This window comes from Erpetoichthys calabaricus, chromosome 5 (assembly GCF_900747795.2).
Source record: "Erpetoichthys calabaricus chromosome 5, fErpCal1.3, whole genome shotgun sequence".
Classification (NCBI taxonomy): Eukaryota; Metazoa; Chordata; class Cladistia; order Polypteriformes; family Polypteridae; genus Erpetoichthys; species Erpetoichthys calabaricus.
This window is the reverse complement of record NC_041398.2, coordinates 198,398,262-198,425,490: the sequence shown is the minus strand read 5'-3', so window position 1 is coordinate 198,425,490 and position 27,229 is coordinate 198,398,262. Positions and strand designations below refer to the sequence as shown.

At 38.1% G+C, this 27,229-nt stretch overlaps 1 protein-coding gene across 1 annotated transcript in view; it reads left to right on the top strand.

Annotated features, from left to right (window-relative positions):
- The window catches only part of LOC114652861 (rapamycin-insensitive companion of mTOR-like), a 164,283-nt gene that overhangs the window by 32,258 nt on the left and 104,796 nt on the right, over positions 1-27,229 (top strand). Inside the window, exon 3 of the mRNA XM_051927674.1 lies at positions 19,015-19,112. Coding sequence (XP_051783634.1) covers positions 19,015-19,112 — 98 coding nt within the window. The remainder of the gene's footprint in view (positions 1-19,014; positions 19,113-27,229) is intronic.

The window sequence follows — 27,229 nt, the reverse complement described above, 5'->3', positions numbered from 1 at the left end:
GGTCCTGGAGGGCAGCAGTGGCTGCAGGGGTTTGTTCCAACCCAGTTATTGCTGATGAAGCACTTATTGGTTAAGTGACATTTTATGCTTCATTTTAGTGGTCTCATTTGTTAAGTTTTTCCACCCTGAATTGCTTATTTCAGTCATAGACAGCTGCATTCAGTGTTTTAATGGCTCCTTATTAGCAATAAGGTGCAAATGACAAAGGAGACAGCAGTTCTTTGTCTAACTTGTTTCCACGTACACCTGTGTGAATTCATAATGCAATATTTGGTTTAATAAAACACTTAAGATAAAAATGTAGCCGACTAAAAAATATCCATTTTAGACTTCAAATTATTTGGATGATATCCTTGGAAAGGAAAAATATCTACTATATAAGAATCCAACATTGCAGACTAACAAGCCATAAAATTAAATAATTTCTGAGATTGGCAAGGATTGGTTTCTAACTAAGCAATTGGGTTGGAACAAAAACCTGCAGCCACTGTGGAGCTCCAGGACTGACGTTTCCCACCCCTGAAGTAGACTCTTCTTTGAGTTGGTAGTGTAGCCAAACTGAGTGACTGGGTATACAGAACCTGGGAACCCAGCAGTCACTCTAACGGAGCTTCAGAAGCTCTCTGCTGAGTTGGGAGAATCTGTAGCAAGGGCGTCTATTTTTAGAAGTACTCCCTCAATTAGGAGTTTATGGTAGAGTAGCTAGACAGAAGGCAACTTTGAGTAAAAGGGATATGACAACATTTAAAGGACTCTGCAAGCAGAAGGAAAAAGATTTTTTAGTCTGATGAGACAAAAATTGATTTCTTTAGGCAAAACTCCAAGCACTTTGTTTGGCTAAGACTAAGCACTGCTCATCATCTACCTATTGCCATCCCTGCGTTTAAGCATGCTGGTAGCAGCATCATGCAGTGATAATACTTCTTGGTGGTAGGGACAGGTAAGCTGGTCAGAATTAAGGGAAAGATAGATGCATCGAAATATAGAGTGGTCACTGAAAAAAAAAAAAACTGCTCCAGAGTACACTTGACCTCAGACTGGGGCAATGGTTCACCATTTTTCAGCTTGACAATGATTTGAAGCATACAGCCATACTTAAATCCCATGTGTGGAGAGCCATGAACATGGAAGTTTACAGGTACTTCCGTTCTAATCTAATGGAGCTTGAGATGATCTGAATGGAAGAATGGGATAAACTGCCCAAACCCAGGTGTGCAAAGCTTGTAGAGACATATCTAAGGTGTCTCAAAGTTGTTATGCTGTCAAAGGGGCTTCTACGCAGTACTGACATAAAAGTCGGAACACTTACATGAATAAGAGATTTCAGTTTTTGATTTTCAACAAATTTTCAAAACTTTCAGAAAACATGTTTTCGCTTTGTCATTATGGATTATTGAGTGTAGATTGATGAGCAAAAATGGCACAGTTCTCCATTTAAAATAAAATCTACAACACAATATATTAAAGTGAGCAGAAAGAAAAGAGATCTGTGTACTTTCTGAATCCACTGAGTATGTGTGTGTGTATATATAAAAATATGTATAAATGTGAGAATATAAGATGCAGCGTGGTATATAAGATGCTGATGTTACACTTCTGAAAATAATTAAAATAAGTATATATTCCAATATATTCAAGTTTTTTATATGACTGTACCAGCCATAATTATTTTATACACTCTTTCCAACACATTATTAATAGGTGATATGTTCCTTGCAGTGATGATACTGCCTTGTAAATGTCACATTGCTGTTTTTTAGCAGAGTGTGTGGGAAGCTAACTTTTAGTAATAGTGTACAAGGAATTCTGACTTGCTATTCAAGTTTTTGTTCCTGTCCAGTTCATTACGTAGTAAGGGTAGATTTTTAACTCTTGGAGATATTAAAAAGAAAAAAATCTGAAAAGGAATGCATGTTTAATTGTTGCATTTCAACTTTAAAATACAATTTAAAATAGTTAAATAGTAATTCTGATTCTTACTAGTCAATATTGCAGATATCTAATGTTTAATTTTTGACTAGTCAAAATACAGTAATAGAAATTTTGAATTGAATGCTCCATAGATGTTACTTATATATAATAAAGTTCATTACAGATATGTATATTTCACAATGGAAAAGTCCCTTATTTGTATATTGTGTATCACCATATGAGTACATTGTAACGTAATGTAGCATTCTCAGATTGTGTTCTCAAATATGGATTGCAGTGTATGAGAGCCTGTCTTGGCAGGTTTGCAAGTAAGGCAGGAAACAACAGTTAACCTACTATGCAAGTGTTTCTGGATGTTGGAGAAAAACTCCCACACACATGAGGAATACATGAAAACACTGCAAAAAGAAGAACTGTGCATGTACATAATCTCTGAATCTGTTACATAGATCTATCTTAATCAAACAATACTGGAGGCACAAGGCAGGCTAGATCTCCTGGCTGTAGAAGCTAAGATGTAAAAAGCTGCTTTTGAAGAACATCCATCCATCCATTTTCCAACCCGCTGAATCCGAACACAGGGTCACGGGGATCTGCTGGAGCCAATCCCAGCCAACACAGAGCACAAGGCAGAAACAAACCCCGGGCAGGGCACCAGCCCACCGCAAGACACACACACCCACACACAAAGGACAATTTAGGATCGCCAGTGCACCTAACCTGCATGTCTTTGGACTATGGGAGGAAACTGGAGCACCTGGAGGAAACCCACGCAGACACGGGGAGAACGTGCAAACTCCATGCAGGGAGGACCCGAGAGACGAACCCAGGTCTCCTTACTGTGAGGCAGCAGCGCTACCACTGTGCTACTGTGCTGCCCTGAAGAACAATATATGAAGCTAAATAGTCAAGTTCAAATTCAAATTCCAAGCTTCATTTTCTGTCTGATATGCTTCTTATGTTCTACCTATCCAGTTGATCATCTTTAGGTGAATTTGATGGGGCATACCTTAATAATACTGCAGGGATTTTAATAGATCTTTCAAATATTGTAGCAAATACCATTAGCAGCCTGTTGGACAATATATACGGCTACAATTACTAGCCTGAAAGAAAATCCTCTGGTCTTGGGTAGGTAGATTGGTGCCAGTTTCAAGACTGATAAATATGATTAAACAGAACTGTTGCCACAATATGGTTAGTTGGAAGACAACAGCATTAGATCTTCGTTATTATGTTAATTGCAGAGGAAATAACACAAGAAGATTACTTTTTTTTTTTTTTTACTAACATGTTACAACATCAAGTGTTTGGGTGCCCTGTCCAATTTAATGGCTCCTTTATTCTGATTGGTGATCAGAGGTAGGAATATACTATATGATTTTATAGGCTCAAAAGAAGTTGAATGCTTTTATGGCCATCTCCTGCATGACTGCACCTCAAAACCGTTGAATGAGGAATGACCCAGTATGCGTGCAATTTGTCACTGTGAAGAATGATGTAATGTTTTCGTTTATTTCTGATTTAACAGTGGCTGCAGCTAACCTCTTTATCAGTATTAGCTTGGTTAACCTGTATCTTATTACTAGCAGATAATATTACTTACGCCAGTTTGTTAAACGTACACTGCAGCAGTGCAATTTTACTACTAATTTTTAGATATTCAGAAATGTTCCTCGCTATTTGTTCTTGGAAAGATTTATCATATGGCCCTTCTTAGTAAAAAATATCACACAGTGGATGGTTCTTTTGTTACATCTCGATCATTTTACCATCATTCTCATGTATCCACAAATATGTTGTATACATGCTTTCAAAAGCATAAACACAAAGTAGCTTCCTGATTGGTCAGTGGGAAGTAAAATGCAGACTCGGCTCACATGACTCCTTAAATCTGACAAACTGAAGCCAACATTGCCGGAATTTTTTTTTTTTTTGACATATCAAAAAACTTTTGATAGTCTATAAGCCACTCAGATTGAGTCAAATGTACTGCATACCTGTGGCTAGAAGCATTATGACATTCAGTGACTTTTTTGTGATTTTGGGCTGATTTGAAAAACTTCCCTGAGATCACTTTAGCCAAAATGAATATTGTATACCTGCCTTAAATTATGAACTGTTTATTGGCAATTTTATGTTCTCCTCTGGTGACACTTGCACAATCTTAGGAAGCACACGCAATCCTTATGCGTAATCATTAGGTTGAGTAATTGTTAATAATAAATTATGTGAAATGTATTTCATTGAATTATGGATTTCTGGCAAATGTTGGAATTCTACTTTCAGTTTCACATTTAAGTACATGTTTTTCACACTTGTAGCAAACTCAAGCTTGCTGAAGCAATATTTTTGGCCAAAATATCAGATCCACAAGAACTGACACCCAGTTTTGCAAGTTTTGAAAAGTACATTTAGTCTTACATTGGACTTAAAAGCACACCGTTGGTATATTCATTAAAAAAAAAAAACGGAGAACAAAAAAGTCATATTTACTGGCCCAATAGCATGAGTTACATGTTAGCAAAGTTACCGATTTAATTTTTGCAGTATTGGAGACAAAATACCTTAATAAAAATGTTTGACCTAGGCACGAAGAAGAGTAATTTCAAACTATCTGTTTGAGCAGGAATTAAAGCCTTTAAAAAAAAAAATGTAGATTGCTTTCATTTTCATTGTGACAAAACATTAAATATAAAGAAAATGCATACATGGTATTAAAGACTGTTTTAAATCTTTACACATCTACCTATCTTCTTTCAGTTCTTTGAAATGTTGAAATTTGAGTGGGTGTCCTTCTGGGCTTAGTAATTTAGACATTACTGTTTTCATTGTAAATTTTGCAAGATACTGTATACAGTGATCCCTCGCTATATCGCGCTTCGCCTTTCGCGGCTTCACTCCATCGCGGATTTTATATGTAAGCATATTTAAATATATATCGCGGATTTTTTGCTGGTTCGCGGATTTCTGCAGACAATGGGTCTTTTAATTTCTGGTACATGCTTCCTCAGTTGGTTTGCCCAGTTGATTTCATACAAGGGACGCTATTGGCAGATGGCTGAGAAGCTAGATTGCTTACTTTTCTCTCTCTTTTGCGCTGACTATCTGTGATCCTGACGTATGGGGATTGAGCAGGGGGGCTGTTCGCACACCTAGACGATACGGACGCTCGTCTAAAAATGCTGAAAGATTATCTTCACGTTGCTATCTTTTGTGCAGCTGCTTCCTGAAACGACATGCTGCACCGGTGCTTCGCATACTTAAAAGCTCGAAGGGCACGTATTGATTTTTGACTGAAAAACAAACTCTGTCTCTCTCTCTCTCTCTCCCTCCCTGCTCCTGACGGAGGGGGTGTGAGCTGCCGCCTTCAACAGCTTTGTGCCGCGGTGCTTCGCATACTTAAAAGCCAAACAGCCCTATTGATTTGTTTGCTAGAGATTGTTTTCTCTATCTATGTGACATTCTGTGCTCCTGACATGCACTCCTTTGAAGAGGAAGATATGTTTGCATTCTTTTAATTGTGAGACAGAACTGTCATCTCTGTCTTGTCATGGAGCACAGTTTAAACTTTTGAAAAAGAGACAAATGTTTGTTTGCAGTGTTTGAATAACGTTCCTGTCTCTCTACAACCTCCTGTGTTTCTGCGCAAATCTGTGACCCAAGCATGACAATATAAAAATAACCATATAAACATATGGTTTCTACTTCGCGGATTTTCTTATTTCGCGGGTGGCTCTGGAACGCAACCCCCGCGATGGAGGAGGGATTACTGTAGTTTCTGTTTTTCAATTTATTTTTAAATGTCACTCTCATTTAGACTCGATAATGTTTCTCCTACTGTATGTTTAATGCATTGGTTTGATTTGTTAAAACACTGGAAACATATACATTTTAATTGCTGGTGGGCATACTGCATAATTTTAACTTGGATAGCCAAAATATAAGTTTTGTTAACATGAACCTTCTGCCAGTAGTTCAGCAAACACTGTTTGCAGGTTTTTATTAGTTATGTTTAAAACAACATACATTGGTGAGGATAAATTATTGAATGTTGCGTTTGTTCTATGTATGCATGGATGTGTATATTTATTTATTTATTTGTGTAGTATATTTGAATCAAAAAGATGCATTTGAGACAGGATCAGAATTTGAAAAATGGCAGAAGCAGATGCATACTATATACACAGTATATACAAATACTGTGAATACTAAGAATTGGCACTCCAGCCACCATAAAAAAAAAAAAAACCTCACACTGTTCCATTCCATCTGAACTAGTGTGGTGCTGAGGTGATACCTGTTGCATGGCTGTACTCGGGTCCTAATCTGGGATCCTGAGCTGGTTTGTCATGTGGTGAGTGCAGCGCTACATCAGCGCGTGCTCCTAACTTGTCTTTCTATACAAATATACAAAGATGTATATTGCAAGATTTTTCTTTTCCAGAACACTGCAACAAGCTCAGGTTGCACAAAACCTCTGCTTCACTACAGCTTCATTGTTGTCAGAGTTTGCTGCTAACTTCACTAATGGCAAATAGAGTCTAGGATGTGGTTTCAAAACTTTTTTCTTAGTGTACCACCTGCAGGAATTGAAATTTTATATTCCCCAAATATAAAAATAAGGTATTACTGTACAGATCATTTTTGCACATTTGTGTGATTATTCAATGCTAGATTTTTTTTAAATAAAACTAATTGAATAATTGGCCAGACTTTATTACTTATGCCTGTATACTAATCTGAAGTTTGCCAATGAAATTTTTAATAATTAACTGGAGTCTGTATCCCGTTTCCTCCTGTACCATCCAGATATGTGTTGTTTGTGCTTTCATTTCGTTTGACACATTTTCATTATTAGAGTGTCGAACATTGTGTTCCAAAAACACAACAAATACATAAATGTAATGTATGCTAATTCTCTATAAGCAATTAAGGATTATATTTTCACAGCCCTGTAACTACTCTTCTCTAGTATTATGTGCTCTTGTTAATGCATTACATGCCATATTGTGTGGTGCCTTGTGCAATGGTACCAGCCTCACACCTAGTGCAGTTGTGATAAACACCTAATCGCACAGCTCCTGACCTGGATAAGTTGGTTAAAAATGGAGGGGTGGCTGGACACACAACTGGAACAACAACAACAACAACATTTATTTATATAGCACATTTTCATACAAAAAGTAGCTCAAAGAAGGAACCATGTTCATTACAATCTGAGAATAAATCCAAAGCCTCCATTCATTTATCAGGGCTATGTATGGTACTGTATTAAAAGCAGAATAATCTAGCCATCACTTCAACTCCGTCTTTCAAATGTGCAGCCTCAACTGCCTGCTGATTGTTCACATCAACCCACTGTCAACACAGGTACTTGAATCAAGTATTTTTTATTTCTGAACCAAGTCCATAAATAGATTAAACTGTTAGTAATACATTTTTTTTATTTCTTGATTTTTATTCTTCTTGAGGAGTAACAATTTTAAAATGATTACCTCACTGTCTCTTGCACAGTTTGGCTCTGCTTTTGATAGTGCTTACAGCTCCCAACATTTTTTGTGATGCTTCACTTGCCATCTTGGAGCTCTTCATGTACCACCGGTGGTATGTGTACCATAGGTTGAAAACAACTTATGATGTTCTGACATTTATGATGCTTTATATGCTTTATCTTGCAATTTTCTGGCGTTGTTAATAATCCATTAAATACCTTAAAATTGCATTAAATCTTATCCTGGGAAAATGCTGGGTTGACTTTCCTTGATTTTTTGTCGTAGCTTTGTTCACACATCTGCAGGATCTAATAAGTAACCTCTAAATTCTTGGGCTAGTTTTTGTGTGTGAAAGGGATTTTTGACCACTATCATTTAGCATTCATATACATACATTTATTCATTCTCACATCTGCTTATTCCAGTTCAAGAATGCAAGATGTTGTAGCCCATCCAGTTCAAAGCAGAAAACACAGTAGACATGGCTCTAGACTACACTTGTGCAAATTCCACTAGGGCCAGTTTAGTATTGCCAGTTCACTTATCCCACATCTATTAGGATGAGGAAGGAAAATCCATACAGTCAAGGCAAAAGTGTGCAGACTTTACACAGCGACCAGACACAGGGTATTCATCCACAGTGCTAGATCTGTGAGGTACTAGTGCTAACCACTGCACCACAATTAGAACTAACACTTCAAAATTAGTTGGAGCCTGAGAGTAATTCATAATACTCTCAAAACAATCAAAACTAGAAAGAAGTATCCTAAAATGACCCCTGTTCTTAATATGTCCATTGGCTTCCAGCTAAGTTTAAGGCAGATTTCAAAATCTTCATACTATTTAGAGCTTTTAATGACTTTGGCTCCCTTACAGAGTTCAGTAATACAGGGGTGGGGAAAGTAGGTTTACAGTTGTGAGTAGGCGAAACACAGAGTTTATTCTTATATTATTATTTATTTATTAATTATTGTATTATTTATTTGTATTATTTGTCTTCTTGTCGTCGTCGTCTTCTTATTATTAAAATGTGCTTGAGTGTAGCAATCTTATCCTGCATGTATTTTTGCATACAAAAAACTGTAAACCTATTTTTGTCCACCCCATATATACAAGTTTTTGCATTACCACTGTACGATCAAAGTCTTCTAAAAACTAAGTGTACAGAAAGCCATTGACATAGACATAAGTAAAACCTTTAGCTAAAAGGCATCTCAAGTATGCAGTGTTCTTCATTCTAGTGTAAGGGGTGAACAGTTGTTCTCTGCTTTAGTCAGACATAAACATACTATGATCAGCCACAACATTAAAACCACTGACAGGTCAAGTGAATAACATTGATTCTCTTGTTACAATGACACCTGCCAAGGGGTGGGGGTATTGTGCAGCAAGTGAACAGTCAGCTCTTGAGGGTGATGTGTTGGAAGCAGGAAAAATACACAAATGTAAGAATCTAAACGACTTTAACAAGCACCTATTAAAAATCATCCAAGGATGTACAACTGGTGAACTGGTGCCATTGTCATGAGCACCTAAGGTAAAGGCTAGCCTGTGTGGTCCGATCCCACAGAAGAGCTACTGTAGCACAAATTGCTGAAAAAGTTATTGCTAGATATGAGAGAAAATTGTCAAAACACACAATGCATTGCAGCTTCCTGTGTAGCCAAAGACAGTTACAGTGTCCATGCTGGTCTCTGTCTACCACCGAAAATGCCTTCAGTGGTTACATAATCATCAGAACTGGACAATGGAGCAATGGAAGAAGGTGGCCTGATCCAATGAAATAGTTTTTCTTTTAGATCATGTGGATGGCCAGATGTGTGTGTGTCGTTTACCTGGGAAAGAGTTGGCAGCAGGATGCAGGTGTTATTCAGGAACGGTTGGGAGGACATGACAAATAGTTCAAGGTGTTGACTAGGCCTGCAGCTTCCCCACATCTCAAGAATGTTCTGGAAAGTGCTGGAAAACAGGTCCAGTCCATGGAGACCCAAGCTCGTAACTTACGGGACTTAAAGGATGTGCTGGTAATGTTTTGGTGCCAGATATCACAGGACACCTTCAGATGTCTTGTAGAGTGCATGCCTTGACGGGTCAAAGCTTTTTTGGCGGCATTAGGGGGACTACAAAATGTTAGGCAAAAATGTTAGGCAGGTGAATTTAATGTTGTGGCTGATTGGTGTAAGAAAGCAAATAATTTAATTGTATAGTTTAAAGCATTCTGTCCATTATTTTATATATTCTTTTATGTCAAGAGTCCTTCAAGTGCCATTTTGTAATTCTTACTCTATACAAACATGTTTGAAACTTTTACTCAGGCATAATTTTTTGAAAATGATATTGCGTAGATGCAAAATAGAATTAAAATACTGTATGTTTGCTACATTTTGTGAAGTAGCATTTTCCTAAAATAGACCCAATTTCTAACTGTTTTTCAAATGATGCACCAAACTGCTGTACAACAAAAATCCAGCATATCAACAGCAAATTCAACCATATTTTATTATAAGCAATGGAGTGTATTTTAAATATTTTTATTTGGCAATATCTCTGAATGGAACTGAAATGAAAACAACATTCTGAAATGAATGAAAATATTATGCACTACCAAGCTCACTTTTAAAGTATCTGCATTTTAAAGCACTGGTGGGCGTTCATATGTAATTATGCTTAGCTTGAAAATTAAAGTAATGCCAATGTGTTGTTGAGGATACTTATACACCCACGTACAGTCTGCCTTGGCTTTCCAATGTATTACTATTTCCACAGCATATTATGGCACAAATTAAATGTTAATTCTGTGCTGCAAATGCAGAAATAAACAGGAGTGAAAAATGAATTTGATTGAAGAAACAAAAGAGATGAAATTCTAAAGGTAGTACTTATTAATAAGTCATATGCTGTATAATGGAGATGTGCTGCAGATGTATATAGAGAAGTAATTGGAAGATTATTTTTTCTTATATAAAATTAGTATTATATGAACTAGTAAGTTACAAGTTGTTTTGTTTTGGGTCATCTAGTTTTCAGAAAGTAGAATTTGTGATAAGGGCAGTATTGTTGCAGTAGTCCATCAGGATTATTAAATCGAGGATACATATATGCACAGTAAAGTCTGATGTCTGATCCATGCCTTATGTATTAACAAACTGCGATACCTAATGCATGAGTTTAATAAATGATGATAGATGTACTACCCAGAAAAATTATGGAACCTGAGAAGTTATTGAAAGAGAATAACTTACAATAAATGTAACTTATACTTTAGAGCTGAGAAACATAAGTGGTAAAAACAGCCCCAAACCATGGTGGACAAATGTTTAAATTAATTACCACATTATGCTTGTTGGCTGGGGGCAAATGATATAAACATCAGAGGTTTTTCTTCTAAGAAGTTGAGTAATTTTCCTCTTATGCAAGTTAAGTTAACTGGAAGTTAGAAATTTTCTGCTATTAATCTATGTAGTTATGAATGTGCAAAGCTATGTACTGAAGCCTTATTTGTGATTCGTTTCTGCTTTGTGCCAGAATAGACTTGGTCCTCTTAACTCTGAATTTGAATTAAACAGGTTTTTTAATATGGATGATAATATTTTATTTCCCTCTTCTCTGTTCCCAACTGTAATTCTTTGACATTTACAATATTAATGTGTGTGTGTTTGTGTATAAATTAATCCATTAATGGTACATGCCTTCTGCATTTCATGGTTATGGAGTCCAGGCATTTTTGGCAATTTAGAACTACCAATTAATGTAACCTACTCATGGCTTAGGAAGAAAATCAATGTATAAAGATTTCAAAGAAATTAAATGCATAGAATGCATGTGTTGATATATGTATTTATCTACTGTATTCATAAATGTATACTGAGGGTTACTCAATGTGACAGATTGCCACGAAACTGAAGATTTTCATACAAAGTTGTATATTACTGTCTTGAGAGAGAAAAGGGCAAATTGGACCTAACCAAGATACAAAAATAAGGGGAATTCCCAGATGCACACACATGTAAGAGAATAAGCTCATCATAGTCTGTAGTTTGAGAAACAAACGCCTTTACGGGTCCTCAGTTGGCTTCTTCTGTAAATACACACCAAATTACCAGTGCTATCTGCAATAGTGGAAAGACAACTTAGGGATGACATCCTAAGATGCAGAGTTGCAAAGTAAAAGCCGTATGAGAAACTGGCAAATAAAACAAAAAGATTAAAATAGGCAAAAGAACACAACCATTGGGCAGAAGTTGACTGACTGGAAATGCATATTATGGTCAGCATCCTGGAGTCATCTTTTCTGTAATGTTTTTATTGATGAGAGAGTGAATGAAACTTTGTAAAAAAGCTTTGTATTTTTTATACAGGTGGAATCCGTTTGTAACGAAATTCATGGGACCATAAAAATATTTTGCTATAACAAACATGGGGAAAATATGATGGGGTTGATTCACCATCTGTAACGGTAGCGGCACAAGGACAGCTCCGTAGATGCTCTGTTGCGTCTGGCAAACAGTAAAACAAGGGCAATGCAAATTGATTGTCCTCTCCAGGATCAGGATTACAGTGTAATGTGCTTGTCGCACGATGTTTAGAACATTTCACACCGGGCTTTGACTTGCTCTTCCTTGCACTCTCTTTCTCTGCCACAGAGGTGATTCTGAGCTGATGATGTTTTTCTTGTCTAAAGAATGGAGCTAAAGCAGGAGGGGACTCAAAATATGTCGATATCTATATTGTGACGTGTGAGTCCCTGTCTTTCACTCCAAAATAGAAGGCTAAGTCTCAGTACTTTATCAAAACCAGCTTTATTCAGCTTGAAACAGGAACAGGACAGTTATTTATTGTAGTGGGATCTACCACTCTCCTATACACAGACACAGCAATCAGGCAGGGTCGTGTCCAGGTTAGTGGCCAAGTAATACATTTTCCCTGCATTTATAATGTTCCTTGCATCACCCGTTGACGGCAGGTGCTTGTAATATGAGTGTGATCTTTTCGGTTTCGCTTTTGTGGAGAACTGCTACAGTGCCGGGTGCCTGCGGTTGCCCCGGCAACTAATAGGCTATCTATAGACCACCAAGTGAGCTGGGTGTTCATATCCTTCTGTTTGTACAGCCATTGTAGCGGGGCGTGGTCAGTCACCAGGGTAAACCATCGTCCTCAGAGATAGTAATGGAGGGCCTCCACCACCCACTTAATCACCAAGCACTCCTTTTCAATAGTCGAATAATTACGCTCCCTGGGTAGCAGCTTTCTGCTGAGAAACGTGATGGGGTGCTCTTCCCCCTCAAAACATTGTGAGAGCACTGCTCCTAAACCGAAAGTGCTAGCATCTGTTTGCAGAATAAATTCCTTCGAAAAGTCAGGATTGCACAGAACCTACAATGGTTATAGAGTGGCTTTTAGGTCTGCAAAAGCTCTCTCACAGGCATCGGTTGAGATAAGACTACGATTCTTTCTGCCCTTTGTCAAGTCAGTAAGGGGGGGCGGCCCGATGTGCAAAATTGGGAATGAACCGCCTGTAATACCCCGGGAGCCTGAGGAAGGCACAAACCTGCCTCTGTGTTTTGGGATGGGGATCTGCAAGCACCTCCCCCACCTTATCCATTTGAGGCTTGAGCAAACCCTTCCTCGTGGAATATCCCCAGATAATGGGTTTCTGACATACCCAGCTTGCACTTCTTAAGGTTGGCCGTCAACCCCCTCCTGCTGTAAACTGTCAAGCACCGCCCGAAGGCAGACAAGACGAGATGACCAGTCATAACTGAAAATGACCACATTGTCAAGATAGGCACCCTTGTACGTGGAATGGGGATGCAGGATCTGGTCCATCAGTCGCTGAAAGGTGAGCAGTGCACCATGGAGGCCAAAAGGGAGTGCCGAAAATTCAAACAACTGGAGTCCGGAGTGGCGAACGTGGTTTTCTCAGAACTAGACTCCTCCAAAGGGACCTGCCATTAACTCTTTGTGAGATCAAGGATGGAGATATATAAACCCTGCCCAAGCTTTTCTAACAGCTCATCCACACACAGCATCAGGTATCCATCAAACTTGGAAATCTTATTCAAACGGCTAAAATCAATATGGAACTGAACCATCGGACTTTGAGACAAGGACGATTGGACTATGCCATTTGCTTTTGCTCGGCTAAATAACACCTTATTGGAGCATCTGTTGGACTTCCTCATGTATAAGTTTCCTTATCGCCTCTGGTAGGTTATACGAGGGCACCTGTATAGTAACACCGGGTGGAGTGGCAATCTTGTGTTCTGCAATCGTCGTCGGGCCAGGTGTTGCTGAAAAGACTAAAGTGTTCCTCTCGATCAGCGATAGCAATTCCGCTTTCTGGGTGTCAGTTAAATCATCCCCAATAGTAGCCTCAGTCTGATCGTGCTTCAGTAAGCTCTTCAGCGTGTCGTCCATTGGGGGGAGTTCCTTACAGTATATACAGTCAAGCTCATACATTTACATACCCTGGCAGAATTTGTGAAATATTGGCCGTTGTTGGGAAAATATAAGTAATCATACGGAAAACTTTCCTTTTAATTAGGGAGTGTGCTCAGGTGAATCATTTTATTATCAATAATTGTGTGTGCTCTTTTTAAATCATAATGATAACTGAAATTACCTAAATGGGCCTGATCAAAAGTTTACATAATCTTGAATGCTGGAGCTAATAATATACACACAGGTTCAAATTAAGAGTAATTAAGGGAGCTTCTTAATTTTCAGAATTTGTTCGTCAACCTGGTACTGAAATATCAATTCTTGTGGCATACCTAATACAGCCCTATGAAGTTAATTTTATTTTTTCACAAATTCTGTTTTACTTTTTCTGATTTTCCTATTTTTCCTGTTTTATTTTTTTTATTCAGATTTTTGATCTATGACATTTTTTTTTATTCTTAAAGTAGAAATAACTATAATAAAGCAAACAATAGTGAAAGTAGTTTTCGTTCCTTATATTGAAATAGCACAATGGCATAACTGTACCTTATTGTACATAAACGTAACATCTAGAAATTCAGGGCATGAATTAATGAACAAATAAAAGTTCAAGGCATACAAATACATCCATACATATATACTGTATGTGTATGTGTGTTGTATTGTATTGTATTGTACACATACATATATACAACTCAGAGTCCTACCATGTGCAAAAGTTCGCTGACGACACTGCTATCGTGGGCTGCATCAGAAGTGGGCAGGAGGAGGAGTATAGGGACCTAATCAAGGACTTTGTTAAATGGTGTGACTCAAACCACCTACAACTGAACACCAGCAAAACCAAGGAGCTGGTGGTGGATTTTAGGAGGCCCAGGCCCCTTATAGACCACATGATCATCAGAGGTGACTGTGTGCAGAGGGTGCAGACCTATAAATACCTGGGAGTGCAGCTGGATGATAAATTGGACTGGACTGCCAATACTGATGCTCTGTGTAAGAAAGGACAGAGCTGGCTATACTTTCTTAGAAGGCTGGCATCCTTCAACATCTGCAATAAGATGCTGCAGATGTTCTATCAGACGGTTGTGGCGAGCGCCCTCTTCTACGCGGTGGTGTGTTGGGGAGGCAGCATAAAGAAGAGGGACGCCTCATGCCTGGACAAACTGGTGAGGAAGGCAGGCTCTATTGTAGGCATGGAGCTGGACAGTTTGACATCTGTGGCAGAGCAACGGGCACTGAGCAGGCTCCTGTCAATCATGGAGAATCCACTGCATCCACTAAACAGTATCATCTCCAGATAGAGGAGCAGCGTCTCGACCCAAGATTTTTTTACATAATAGATATACAGTGATCCCTCGCTATATCGCGCTTCGCCTTTTGCGGCTTCACTCTATCGCGGATTTTATATGTAAGCATATTTAAATATATATCGCAGATTTTTTGCTGGTTCGCGGATTTCTGAGGACAATGGGTCTTTTAATTTCTGGTACATGCTTCCTCAGTTGGTTTGCCCAGTTGATTTCATACAAGGGACGCTATTGGCAGATGGCTGAGAAGCTACCCAACTTACTTTTCTTTCTCTCTCTCTTGCACTGACTATCTGTGATCCTGACGTAGGGGGTGTGAGCAGGGGGGCTGTTCGCACACCTAGACGATACGGATGCTCATCTAAAAATGCTGAAAGATTATCTTCACGTTGCTGCCTTCTGTGTGCAGCTTTTAAGTATGCTGCACGGTGCTTCGCATACTTAAAAGCTCAAAGGGCACGTATTGATTTTTGACTTTGTTTTTCTCTGTCTCTCTCTCTCTCTCTCTCTCTCTCTCTCTCTCTCTCTCTCTCTCTCTCTCTCTCTCTCCCTGCTCCTGACGGATGGGGTGTGAGCTGCCGCCTTCAACAGCTTTGTACCGGCGGTGCTTCGCATACTTAAAAACAAACAGCCCTATTGATTTGTTTGCTTTCCTCTCTGTTTCCTTTGAAGAGGAAGATATGTTTGCATTCTTTTAATTGTGAGACAGAACTGTCATCTCTGTCTTGTCATGGAGCACAGTTTAAACTTTTGAAAAAGAGACAAATGCTTGTTTGCAGTGTTTGAATAACGTTCCTGTCTCTCTACAACCTCCTGTGTTTCTGCGCAAATCTGTGACCCAAGCATGACAATATAAAAATAACCATATAAACATATGGTTTCTACTTCGCGGATTTTCTTATTTCGCGGGTGGCTCTGGAACGCAACCCCCGCGATGGAGGAGGGATTACTGTATATAATAAATAAGTGAAGAGAAATGTGTATCTTTGTACGTCTGAATTCAGCAAACTATCTGTCCTTATATTCTAATCCAGTTAATTAGTGCCATTTGTTTTATCTTGGAGTTGTGCTAATTTTGGTTATTACCATCTCTGACACAAATCCCCATTGAAATACATGATTTGTAGGTGCTTTGTGCTTAGATACTTAATTGACTCTCTCTTGTCTTTGAAGAGAGTCTTGCATTTGCTAAAGGTCCTTTCACAGTCAATTGAGCTGACTGGGAAGTATTTGTAGGGTACTTTTGTCACTTTGGTGGAATGCTGTCTTGAACCCTTTCATTAATCAGCACAGGAAAGAGACCCACATTTGAGGCACAGTGTAGATCCATTGTCCAGTCTTAACTTAACTCTCCCACTGGGTTCATTAGGAGTTTCTAGTTTAAGTATTCTTATGTGTGTTTTTCCATACCGGGGGCCTGTCTGGGATCAAACACTGTGACCAGTTTATATACTTATTTAGCAGCATGGACATCCCAATGTTTTGAAAACTTAAAGGAAAGGTGGAATGCATCGTGCAGGTGTTCAAACAGAATGGTGATAGCTATGACAAGTTTGATGCATCTCTCTGAGATGAATGTTAAGTTCACTTTTAGGGTCTCCACTTTTTGCTCAGTTTCAGTCAGCTCTAGGATGTTTGTTACAGCCTGACTTGATCTGTTCTCAGCCGGGAAGAACTCTTTGTAAAGGTGAATACTGTATATACCGTACTTTTTTGAACCAGCTGTCGCCCTTGGTGTTTCCTGCCTCAGTGGGGATCTTGGCCAACACAGTCTCTTCCAGTGAAACAAAGTTTACCAATCCTTTCCAGGCAGGCTTTTTGAAGAAGGCAGACTTCAAACACATCACTGGTGATGTACCCTCACTGAGGTATTTATAGTCCTGTCAGGTCTTTCCCGCAAAATTTAAGATGACACAAGCAGGTTGAATGCACATTGTTGGACCTAACTCCTTTTAAAACTTCTAGTTATGCTTTCAGACAGTATCTTGCACTGCTAATATCATTATGATTCATCTGGTTGTTTTTAAGGGACATGAAGTACTGCCTGTGATAAGGTGAAAGAGTTGCAGCTCTCCATAAAGATAACATCTACCAGAAAGTACTGGTAATCTGTACCTGAAATTCCAATTAAGTCATTTATTTCTAATTATTGTTCAACTTCAAATATTTGCAGAATGAAAATGCCCATCATTACATCTGTAGCTTAAATATCAAGACATCCGTTTCTTACTGCACATATTAAAATAAGTAGGCAAAATTTAACTCAAATGAAAGATATTAAATCTGGGAATTAAACAAACAAACAAAAAAAAAACAGAAACAAAATGAAACCCACTTTTAAGGGCCTGTTCCATCTAAAGAGAAGCTCACATTTCCACCCAGGTTTAACCTAAGAGAAAAATGTGGGTCTTATGTACCTCATCAGTATAAGGCAAAACATTTGTTAAATCTAGAAACATTGCTGTTAATTTTTAAAAGGGAACCTGTTAACAACCAGTGATGTTCACTAATACCATTTTTACTGTGGGAACGATTTATTAATACAGGTTAAATATAATCCATCCATCCATTTTCCAACCCGCTGAATCCAAACACAGGGTCACGGGGATCTGCTGGAGCCAATCCCAGCCAACACAGGGCACAAGGCTAAATATAATTTATATTGAAAAAATGACTTACAGTAAATACATCCTCTACAATTTGACCTGCTTACAAAAAATGAATTACCGGACAGCCAAATGTTTACTCACCTATCACAATGTTGAGAATGTCGTGGTCTTGGTTATCAACTACAAGACATACTTTCTTGCCATAAATTTATTTGCAAACTACATCCATATGTCGTTTAAAGATACAGGGCAAATGATTTTGAGGAAGACTGCTCTCATTTTCTGACAGCAAGCCTCCCTCTTTACAATTGTTTAATGAAGAAAAGATGCATTTGAATACAAAGCCATAAAATCCTCCACAAACTGATGTTTTGCCTCTAGCCATTTTATTTTCTCTATTGTTGCCTGAAGGAAAACATTCATTGATTTTAATTTGTCTTTGTTCTTGAGATGGTTTTTGGATTTGACATGGTTATTGCAAGTATCTTTTCATTTCCAGTCAATGGTATGTTGGGGAGACTTACAGAAAAGTTGTTGCGCAGACACATAACAGTCACCATGAATTTTTCAGTTATGCTTGTGTTTCTTCATGTTTTTTGAATGTAGTTGGGGCATTTCATACTATTTGCTTCAACATTTTCAGCATCTCATATACAAAAATATAAAATATAAAAAAATATATAATATATATAGATATATATATATATATATATATATATATATATATATATATATATATATATATATATATATACTACCTGTGTAAGCCCGTGCTGTAAAAAGCCTGGGCTCCTACAAACTGTTGAAATCGTCAGGAAAAAAAACGGAGTCGGCTGTTTCGTTTTCCGGACGTGGTCGCCCCACTTGTCTATCAGCAGGTAAGCGAGTTTGTTTCTGACTTGTTAATTTGGGTCCGCCTTGCTGGCTCTTTAAACTTCATTGCTGTACCTTCGCACTTCTGGACTGGACAAACAGACACACACACACTTCCATGCATAGACATTTTTTTTTTTACTCTGAAACATTTTATGCGGTATGGCTTTATTTGTGAAGTAAATGAAAAGAATTGTTTCAGCAATTTTTCATAATACTCCTTAATTGCAAGGTTCATTTATCCACTTGGTAAAATTGTAGTTGGATACAGACTGCTTGGAGTAATGAATATATGATAGTGGTTTCTATTTGTAACATTCATATTGTTTTTTTTTTTTTTTGTCTCTTTCACAGACCCTGCTGACAACTTGCGGGAAATTCTTCAGAATGTGGCCAAACCCCAAGGCGTTTCCAACATGAGAAAGTTAGGCCATCTGAACAATTTTATTAAGGTATTTTTTGTGTATATAACCATTATTTTTAAGCATTGTTCGCTCTGAAGAGTGCAATAGCATAATTTTTATTTAAAATGTTTTGAAATGTAAAAAATATGGTGCTTGATTTCTTGGCTTAGTGGTTAGCAATACTACCAGCATTCTGGGTTTAGCTCATGGCCTGGTCTTTTGTGTTTTAAGATTACATAGATTTTGTCTAGATACACCAGTTTCCTTTAACATTCCAAAGACATGCATTTTAGCTTAAATGGAAACTATAAATTTGCCCAAAGTGAGATTGTGCAAAGTATGTTGCAACTTACATTATTGTGTTGTCCACAATGTGGTCAGAAATTAGCTGTGCTCCCCTGCAAATCTGTAAAAGAAAAAGCAGGTTTTGGAAAGTGTTAAGGGATAGACAGGTTTTTGAATACCATAGATGTGTTCTTTGAACAGTTACACATTTTTACACTTGATATAGTAATAGACAATAAGAGTGGACATTTAAACAATTCAATGTTAAATTGAGCCTTCCTCCTTTTTTACCATTTTGAATGTCACTAGTTTCCCATCTCTGTTCATATTATGCAGCAAATTAGTATGTAATTTATATATTTTTTACACTTTATTTTGATTTGAAAATTGGAAAAATAGAATGCAATTCAAACATTAAAAAAATTGTGCTTTCCTGAAAATATCATCAAGCATTGTAAAGCAATGTATGGTTTATATCTGACAATTTTTAAAGTTGTTCAGCCTTATTTCTGTGCAATTCTTAGTCATCAAGAAAGCCTTCATTTCTGACCAGACATAGAAATTATCATTTAAATCATTATGTGCCTTTTCTTTTTTTTCCCCAGAAACTAATTTTAAATTATGTCTTCTCACCTGAGAAAAAAGCTTAGCTCTAATTGAAAAGCCCTTATATTATTTGTAGATGGGGATTACTGCTTAAGAAACAGACTTGAAATGTATATATTGTAGAAAGAAAAGATTTGTTAAGTTCAGAAGTTTTACTGGTTAATAATTCTTTACTTTATGGACTGGATGTTTGAAGAGTTTTAAAGTATAAGTTGTTTGTATGAGCTGTCATGTTTTTCATGCAGAAAAGCAGTCTTCATGTTTCAACCTTGTGTTTGTATATTTGATCTCTTCTGAGCTGTAGAGGCAAAAACATGACATGAATCTGGAAGACTGCTCCCTCTGATACTTATTTCCTTTTAAGGTGTGGGAACAGTCAAGCGATGTGATCCTCGAGTCTTGTGAGTGTCACACGCCTATGCCTGGTTTCTGACATCACTTTAGTGAATAACAATTTCAGTATACAGATTGTGACGCAAAAACATGCAGTCGGTTTGAAATACTGTCACCAAAGCTTATATAAAGGACCATGGCATGAATCTATTTTAGGTTTGTTGAAAGATTCTTGTTATAAAGTCACATGAAGATGCTTGATTCCTAAAATATGTATTTGTTCTGTTGTATAATATTTAACGATTAAGAAATGCTTGGTCTTTCTGTGATTGTCCTTTTACTTGTTATTCTGCTATAAATGCGCTTGACTTACAATTTAAAAATAATTTGATTTGTTCAGCAAATAGCTAATAAAATTTTTCAATGTGGCAATGTATATTTTTAATCATTTTTTTTCACTACTATTAGGCCTACTGGTTTTAAATCACTTTAGAGTTCCATAAAGGTCCTGTTCAATCAATCAGTCTTTATTTTATTTTTTTTATCATTGTAGGTTAAAAATAGTACAAGCTAAACCTGAACTGTAGACCAGTGTTCATTAACTTTATCAAAAAGCATGATTTTTATGTAGCATCTTTCAGAGGACATAATCATACAGTGATAATTTTGAGACTCTCAATAAAGCCAGGTCTGATACTTTTTTGCTAAATACATCACTGTGCTATTATTGCACATAGAATAAATGCCACTGCATTCTTATTAGTCATCATTTTGGTCACACTTCTAAATCAAAGCCCTTAATGGATGTGTTGTAATTTGTATTAGATTTTTAGTTATCACCTTTTCTTTTCATTGACTCAGTAATTGATCACCTTAAACAATTGGTATACACTTTTTCTTTTTGTCATTCTTTACCTCTCAGCTGGTTTACAGTTTGTAGTGATGTAATGCACATTTGAGTAGCATAAGCAACCTAGGGCTAGCAGCAGAAACCTAGACTAATTAAAGTGGGATTTAAAAATATTATTTTTTAAAAGTAAAGTATTTGTCTTCTGCTTTATTATTTTCTTTTACTTTCAGATATTACTAATGTTTTTATGGCAATGCTGTATTTTTTATGTATTTCTTGACTATGTTCGACTCTACAATGACTAATATTAATCACATAATAAGGAAAAATTAAAAGTCAAAACTTTCTATCACAGCATGTAGTATTTTCTTTCAGTATTTGAGATAACATTATTTACAGCAGTATTTTGCATTCTTTTTAGAAATGTATTTTGTACAAACCAGTGAATGCCTAAGGTTAGTGTTGTAACTATAACATTACAATAGATTTCAAATGAAATGGAAAAATTACACAACAGTCTGTGACTGAGTTTTATTTGGCCATAGCTGGAGGCCATGATGATGTTCTGAAGGTCACACTTGTGCGTCAACAGTTAGCTTTGTAGCCTTTTACTCTTTCAAACTGTTAACCCCTCGTATTTAATTTTGCTTCTCTTTATTACTAAGTCATCCCTGTATTAGAAAAAAGCTCTAATTATTTAATGACATACTTACATATACTGAGTAATTTTTAAAATTATTTTCTGAACCCTTACTTTTCATTTGTCCATTACAAGGACATGTTCTACTTATTTATATATTAGTGGATCTAATATAAAATAAACAGTGTTTTAATCTAGTATTGTTTTGTGTTAGAATTTAAAAAAAAATTGTTTGTGTCAGTATTCAGTCCCTGAAAATAAATGCCTAACAAAAGTGCAGTTGTATTGTAATTTCTGCACATACACTGATGAGCCAAGACATTTTGACCACTCCCATATGAAGCAAATGATTACAGAATCTCACAACAAGGGTACATATTAAGGTCAGGTGTATATTAGATGGTAAGATAACATTAGGTACCCATAGTCAGTGTATTAAGTGCAGAACATGTGTGACTTGGATAAGGTTCAAATCATTATGGTCAGACAGCCTACAGTATGTCAGAGCATTTCCAAAACAGCAAGGCTTGTAGGGGGCTTATGGTCTGAGGAGGGAAAAACCACAAACTGTGTCAACAGGGTATTAGGTGATCAAGACTCATCATTGCAGGAACTCAACAGAAGGGGTGCTATGGTGCAAATTTCAGATCATTTTAATGATTGGTATATGAATAATGTGTCATGACATACAGTGCATCAAACCCTGCTGCATATTGAACTTCGTAGCCTCAGGCCAGTAGGAGTGCCCATGGTAACCCCTGTCCACCATCTGAAGTCCCCATAATGGGCAAAAAGGTGACCTGGTCTGATGAATCGTTTTTTTTAAGATCATGTGGGTGGCCTGGTATATGTGCATTGTTTTCTTAGGGAAGAGATGGCATCAGGGTGCGCTGTGGGCCAAAGATAAGCTAGTGGAGGGAGTGTGATGCTTTGCACAATATTCTTATGGGAAACCTTGAATCTGGGCATTCATGTGGATGTTAACATACCGCATATTGCCTACCTAAACATTGTTGCCGGCCATGTACTGCCCTTCATGGCAACAGTATAACCCTCAAAACATTTTGAAAGCACCGCTCCCTAACCAAAAGCAATTGCATCTGTCTGCAGAATAAATTCCCTCAAAAGGTCCGTATTTTGTAGAACTGGGAATGAGGATAAATAGGCTTTTAGCTCTGAGAAGGCTGTAGCACAGACATCAGTCCAAACAACATTACGGTTCCTCCTGCCCTTTGTCAAGTCAGTGAGGGGGCGGCCCAATGTGCAAAATTGGGAATGAACCGCCTGTAGTATCCCGCAACCCCGAGGAAGGCACAAACCCACCTCTGTGTTTCGCAATGTTGATGCGCAAGCACTTCCCCCACCTTTTCCATTCAAAGCTTGAGCAAACTCTTTCCCATGGAATATCTCAAATAATGGGTTTCAGACATACCCAGTCTGCATTTCTTATGGTTAACTGTCAACCCCGCCAGCCTCAAACTGTCAAGCATCACCTGCAGGTGGACAAGATGAACTCTCCAATCATTACTGAAAATGACTACATCGTCTAGATATACTCCCACATACGAGGAATGGGGACGTAGGATCTGGTCCATCATCCACTGAAAGGTCAGTTGTGCACCATGGAGACCAAAAAGAAGCCCTGTAAATTCAAACAGCATGTCTGGATTGGCGAACGCTGTCTTCTCGCAACTGGACTCTTCCAAGAGCACTTGCCAATAGCCCTTTGTGATATCTAGGGTGGAAATATACAAGGCCCACCCGAGCTTTTCTAAGAAGTCATCCACACGCAGCATCTGGTATGCATCAAACTTAATAATTTTATTCAACTTCCTAAAATCAATATAAAAACTGAACTGAACTGTTGGGTTTTGAGACAAGCACAATAGGACTTCGCCACTCGCTTTTTCTTTCCCGAATTCCGCCCATCTTGAGCATCTGTTGAACCTCCTTTTGTATCACCTTCCTCATTGCCTCCAGAAGGCGATATGAGGGCACATGTACAGTAACATCAGGCGCAGTCACAGTCTTGTGTTCTGTAATTTCTGTTCGGCCAGGCATGGCCAAAAAGAAGTCTGAGCTCCTTTCAATCAGTCATAGCTATTCTGCCTTATGAGTGTCAGTTAACTCATCCCCAACAGTGACCTCAGTCTGAGGGACCGCTGCGGACGTGACCAGGGGCCTCATGTATAAACGGTGCGTACGCACAGAAATGTTGCGTACGAACCTTTCCACGCTCAAATCGCGATGTATAAAACCTAAACTTGGCGTAAAGCCACGCACATTTCCACGGTAACTCATACCTTGGCGTACGCAATTTCTCCGCTCGGTTTTGCAGACTGGCGGCACCCAGCGTCAAAGCAGTGCTACTGTTCCTGTGTGGTTACCCTTTCTTAGATCCACATCCACGGCGGCGGCTTTATCAAATACACTGAAATTAACCGCATATCGTTCATAAATTTAATGCATCTGATTGTAATTAACCTGTAACAATATAATGGTCCACAGAATGGTCAAACTACTGTTCCTGTGTGCTCATCCTTTCTTTCTTAGCTCCACATTCCTGACGCGGCTTTATAAATACACTGAAATCAACTGCATATTGTTTATTAGTGTAATGCATCTGATTGCAATTAACCTGTAGCAATATAATGGGCCAGGGAATAGCCATAGTATTCCAAATACCATAACTGCTTTAGCGTTGTTACTCTCACTGCATCTTGTTCTTCTTTTTGCTGCTCCCGTTAAGGGTTGCCACTGCGGATCATCTTTTTCCATATTACTCTCACTGCACCACTCGGAGTATTTATATCACTGTATCTGAGTATGAATCACAGCAGCAGATGATCGGAAAGAGAATTATCGGTATACAGTTTCAAGTACACACTACCTCAACCACGGCAAAAAGCGTCAAAGCCTTTCCTGTACGGACCTCGCGTTTCAGAAACAGTTTCATCCCAAGAACTATAAACGCACACAATCAGTCCATCAAGTGCTCCTTGTAGAACTGTTTGTACTTATAAGTACAATCACCTCACTGTAAACTTACACTACAGTTATAATATTGCACAACCTGCGCTACTTTATAAAGCGCGTATGATGACAATATCATTTTTAAGATGAAATGCAGCAAAATATGTTGCTTATAGTATACAGATAAAACTTTAACTTCATTTAAATAATCTGTATTGTTAATAATTAAACATGTGAGGACACGGTGCCGCAGCGTATAGCTAGTTCAAGGATAGCTCCTGCCTTGCGCTGTATTCTTGCTGGTGCTGACACGACACTGGAAGGATAGACAAATAGAATAATTAAACATGTACTACGAAGATATTTCAGTGTTCCTTAAAAGTTTTGAAGAATCGGCGTTCTAAGCTTACAAATGGCTTAACGTCTATTACAGAGTTGATTGTGTGGCGATTGGAGAAAGAAAAGTATGGACAGGAATTGGAGGTTAGTACGTTTGAAAGAGACAGTACTTCTGTAATAAATTATTTCATCGAAGGTCGCACATGGTGCAGCAAGCCTCTTGCGTGAGATATGAACAATCACTGCGCCACCGTGTTCCCATGTTTAATAACATGCTTTGATTCCTATCATCATGAAAATGATATCACGTATACATCTCAGTATTTTAATTATTCAGAGAGCTGTAATATCTCAAATGTAATGCATTCTGTGTTCTGTCGGAGAAAGAGAAAGAACGGAAGCACGTAGTGATTCACACACATAGAGCACAAAGAAGATCAAACACAGAACAAAGCATTTAACATGCTACTTGAGAAACTAGTAAAATAAACGATTTTAAGATGAAGTTTATGATGTTCTACTTTAATGGCAAAATAAACTACGTGATTAAAGTGGAAATTTCGAGATTAAAGTTGACATTTCGTGTTTTTTTCCCCACTGTGTGCCTATTTTTTTTGTCTGTACCCTAATACGCTTTCATATGACACTCAGACGGTGGGCTACGACTTGCCTTTTCACGGCGACTTTGATATGTGATTTCTTTTTTATTTCGGGCACTGTGCGACTTTGTGAATTTGATCTTTCGAGTTTTTCCGACACTCTGTCACTCGATCAACTTTCTTTTGTTGATTATACCACTGTTTAAACCAACAAATAGTACGTTTTTCCTTTGCCTCCACTTGGTATTCGCTGAAATTCTTATATTTTCCCCTGTGCTTTTCCCATTGTCTTTTCACAGAAGGCTATTTATATTGATTTGCATATTCAAAGAGGCGTAATTCTGGGAGGAGTTGGGGCGGAACAGAAGGCGCGTGCACGTGCGTTACTTTTCACGCTGATCGGGATTTATGTAGTGGAAGAACGTGAAAGTATGCGTGCGCACAGATTCCTGCATCTGGATTTTTCTGTGCGTACGCACAATCCCGCTTTTGTGCTTACACCATGTTATAGTGTGAGTTCTACGCACGGCGTTATACATGAGGCCCCAGGACCTGATGGGGGTCGTGCCACTTCTTTAATAGATTAAAATGCAAAATTTGTACAGGTTTCTATCGACCATGAATTCTGACTTTAGAATTCACTGGGGACATACACTCTTCAATTACTGCCGGACCTAGCCATTCAGCCCGAAATGTATGCGAATCTGATGGGATCAACACCAGTACGCGATTCCCCCTTCTTGTGAAGTTTACTCATCTTGTCATAGTCATGTTTTGCTCCTCCTGCTCGCACAGCAGATATTCCACTGCAATAGAGAACAATCTGGAAGTCTGTTCTTGCAGCAAAATGATTTGGTCGACAAACCTCCCCCTAGAAGGTGCCTTGCGAGTTCCCTGCCACTCTTCTCAAAAAATATCTAACACCCTGCACAGTCGGCAGCGAAATAGTAGTTTGAAAGGACTCAACCCGGTAGAAGCTTGGGGGGACTCGCGGACAGCAAACAGGAGGAAGGGCACTACTGTATCCCAGCATTTGAGTTGTCATGGGCTTCCCGCCCAATCATCTGTTTTAGGGTTTTATTAAATCTTTCAGTCAGACCATTTATCTGAGGATGATAAACCATGGATTGTAACTGCTTAGTTGCAAAACTTTCGCACAGTTGCTTCATGATGCAAGAGTTAAAGGGAGTGCCCTGATCCGTCAAAATCTCGCGAGGGATACCAATACACATGAACATTTCTGAGAGTGATTTTGCAATAGTCTGGGTGTCCGCCTGCCGTAGCACGGCCACTTCTGGATGTTACATTATGTTGCTTTCCTAATTTTTTTGTATTGTCTTGGAAATATCTTACAGTAAATCAATGCTTCAAAAATCCACAAATTATAAAGTTGCAAAAAACATTAAACTGGTACTTTGAGAGCCTTAATCAGGATGTATCTTGTCTTTTATAACTTCTTACAATTCTTTTTATTAATCTTGTACTGTAGTGTTGTCTTATTTTATTGTTTTTTGACAATGCTGTGTAAAGTTAATATTTT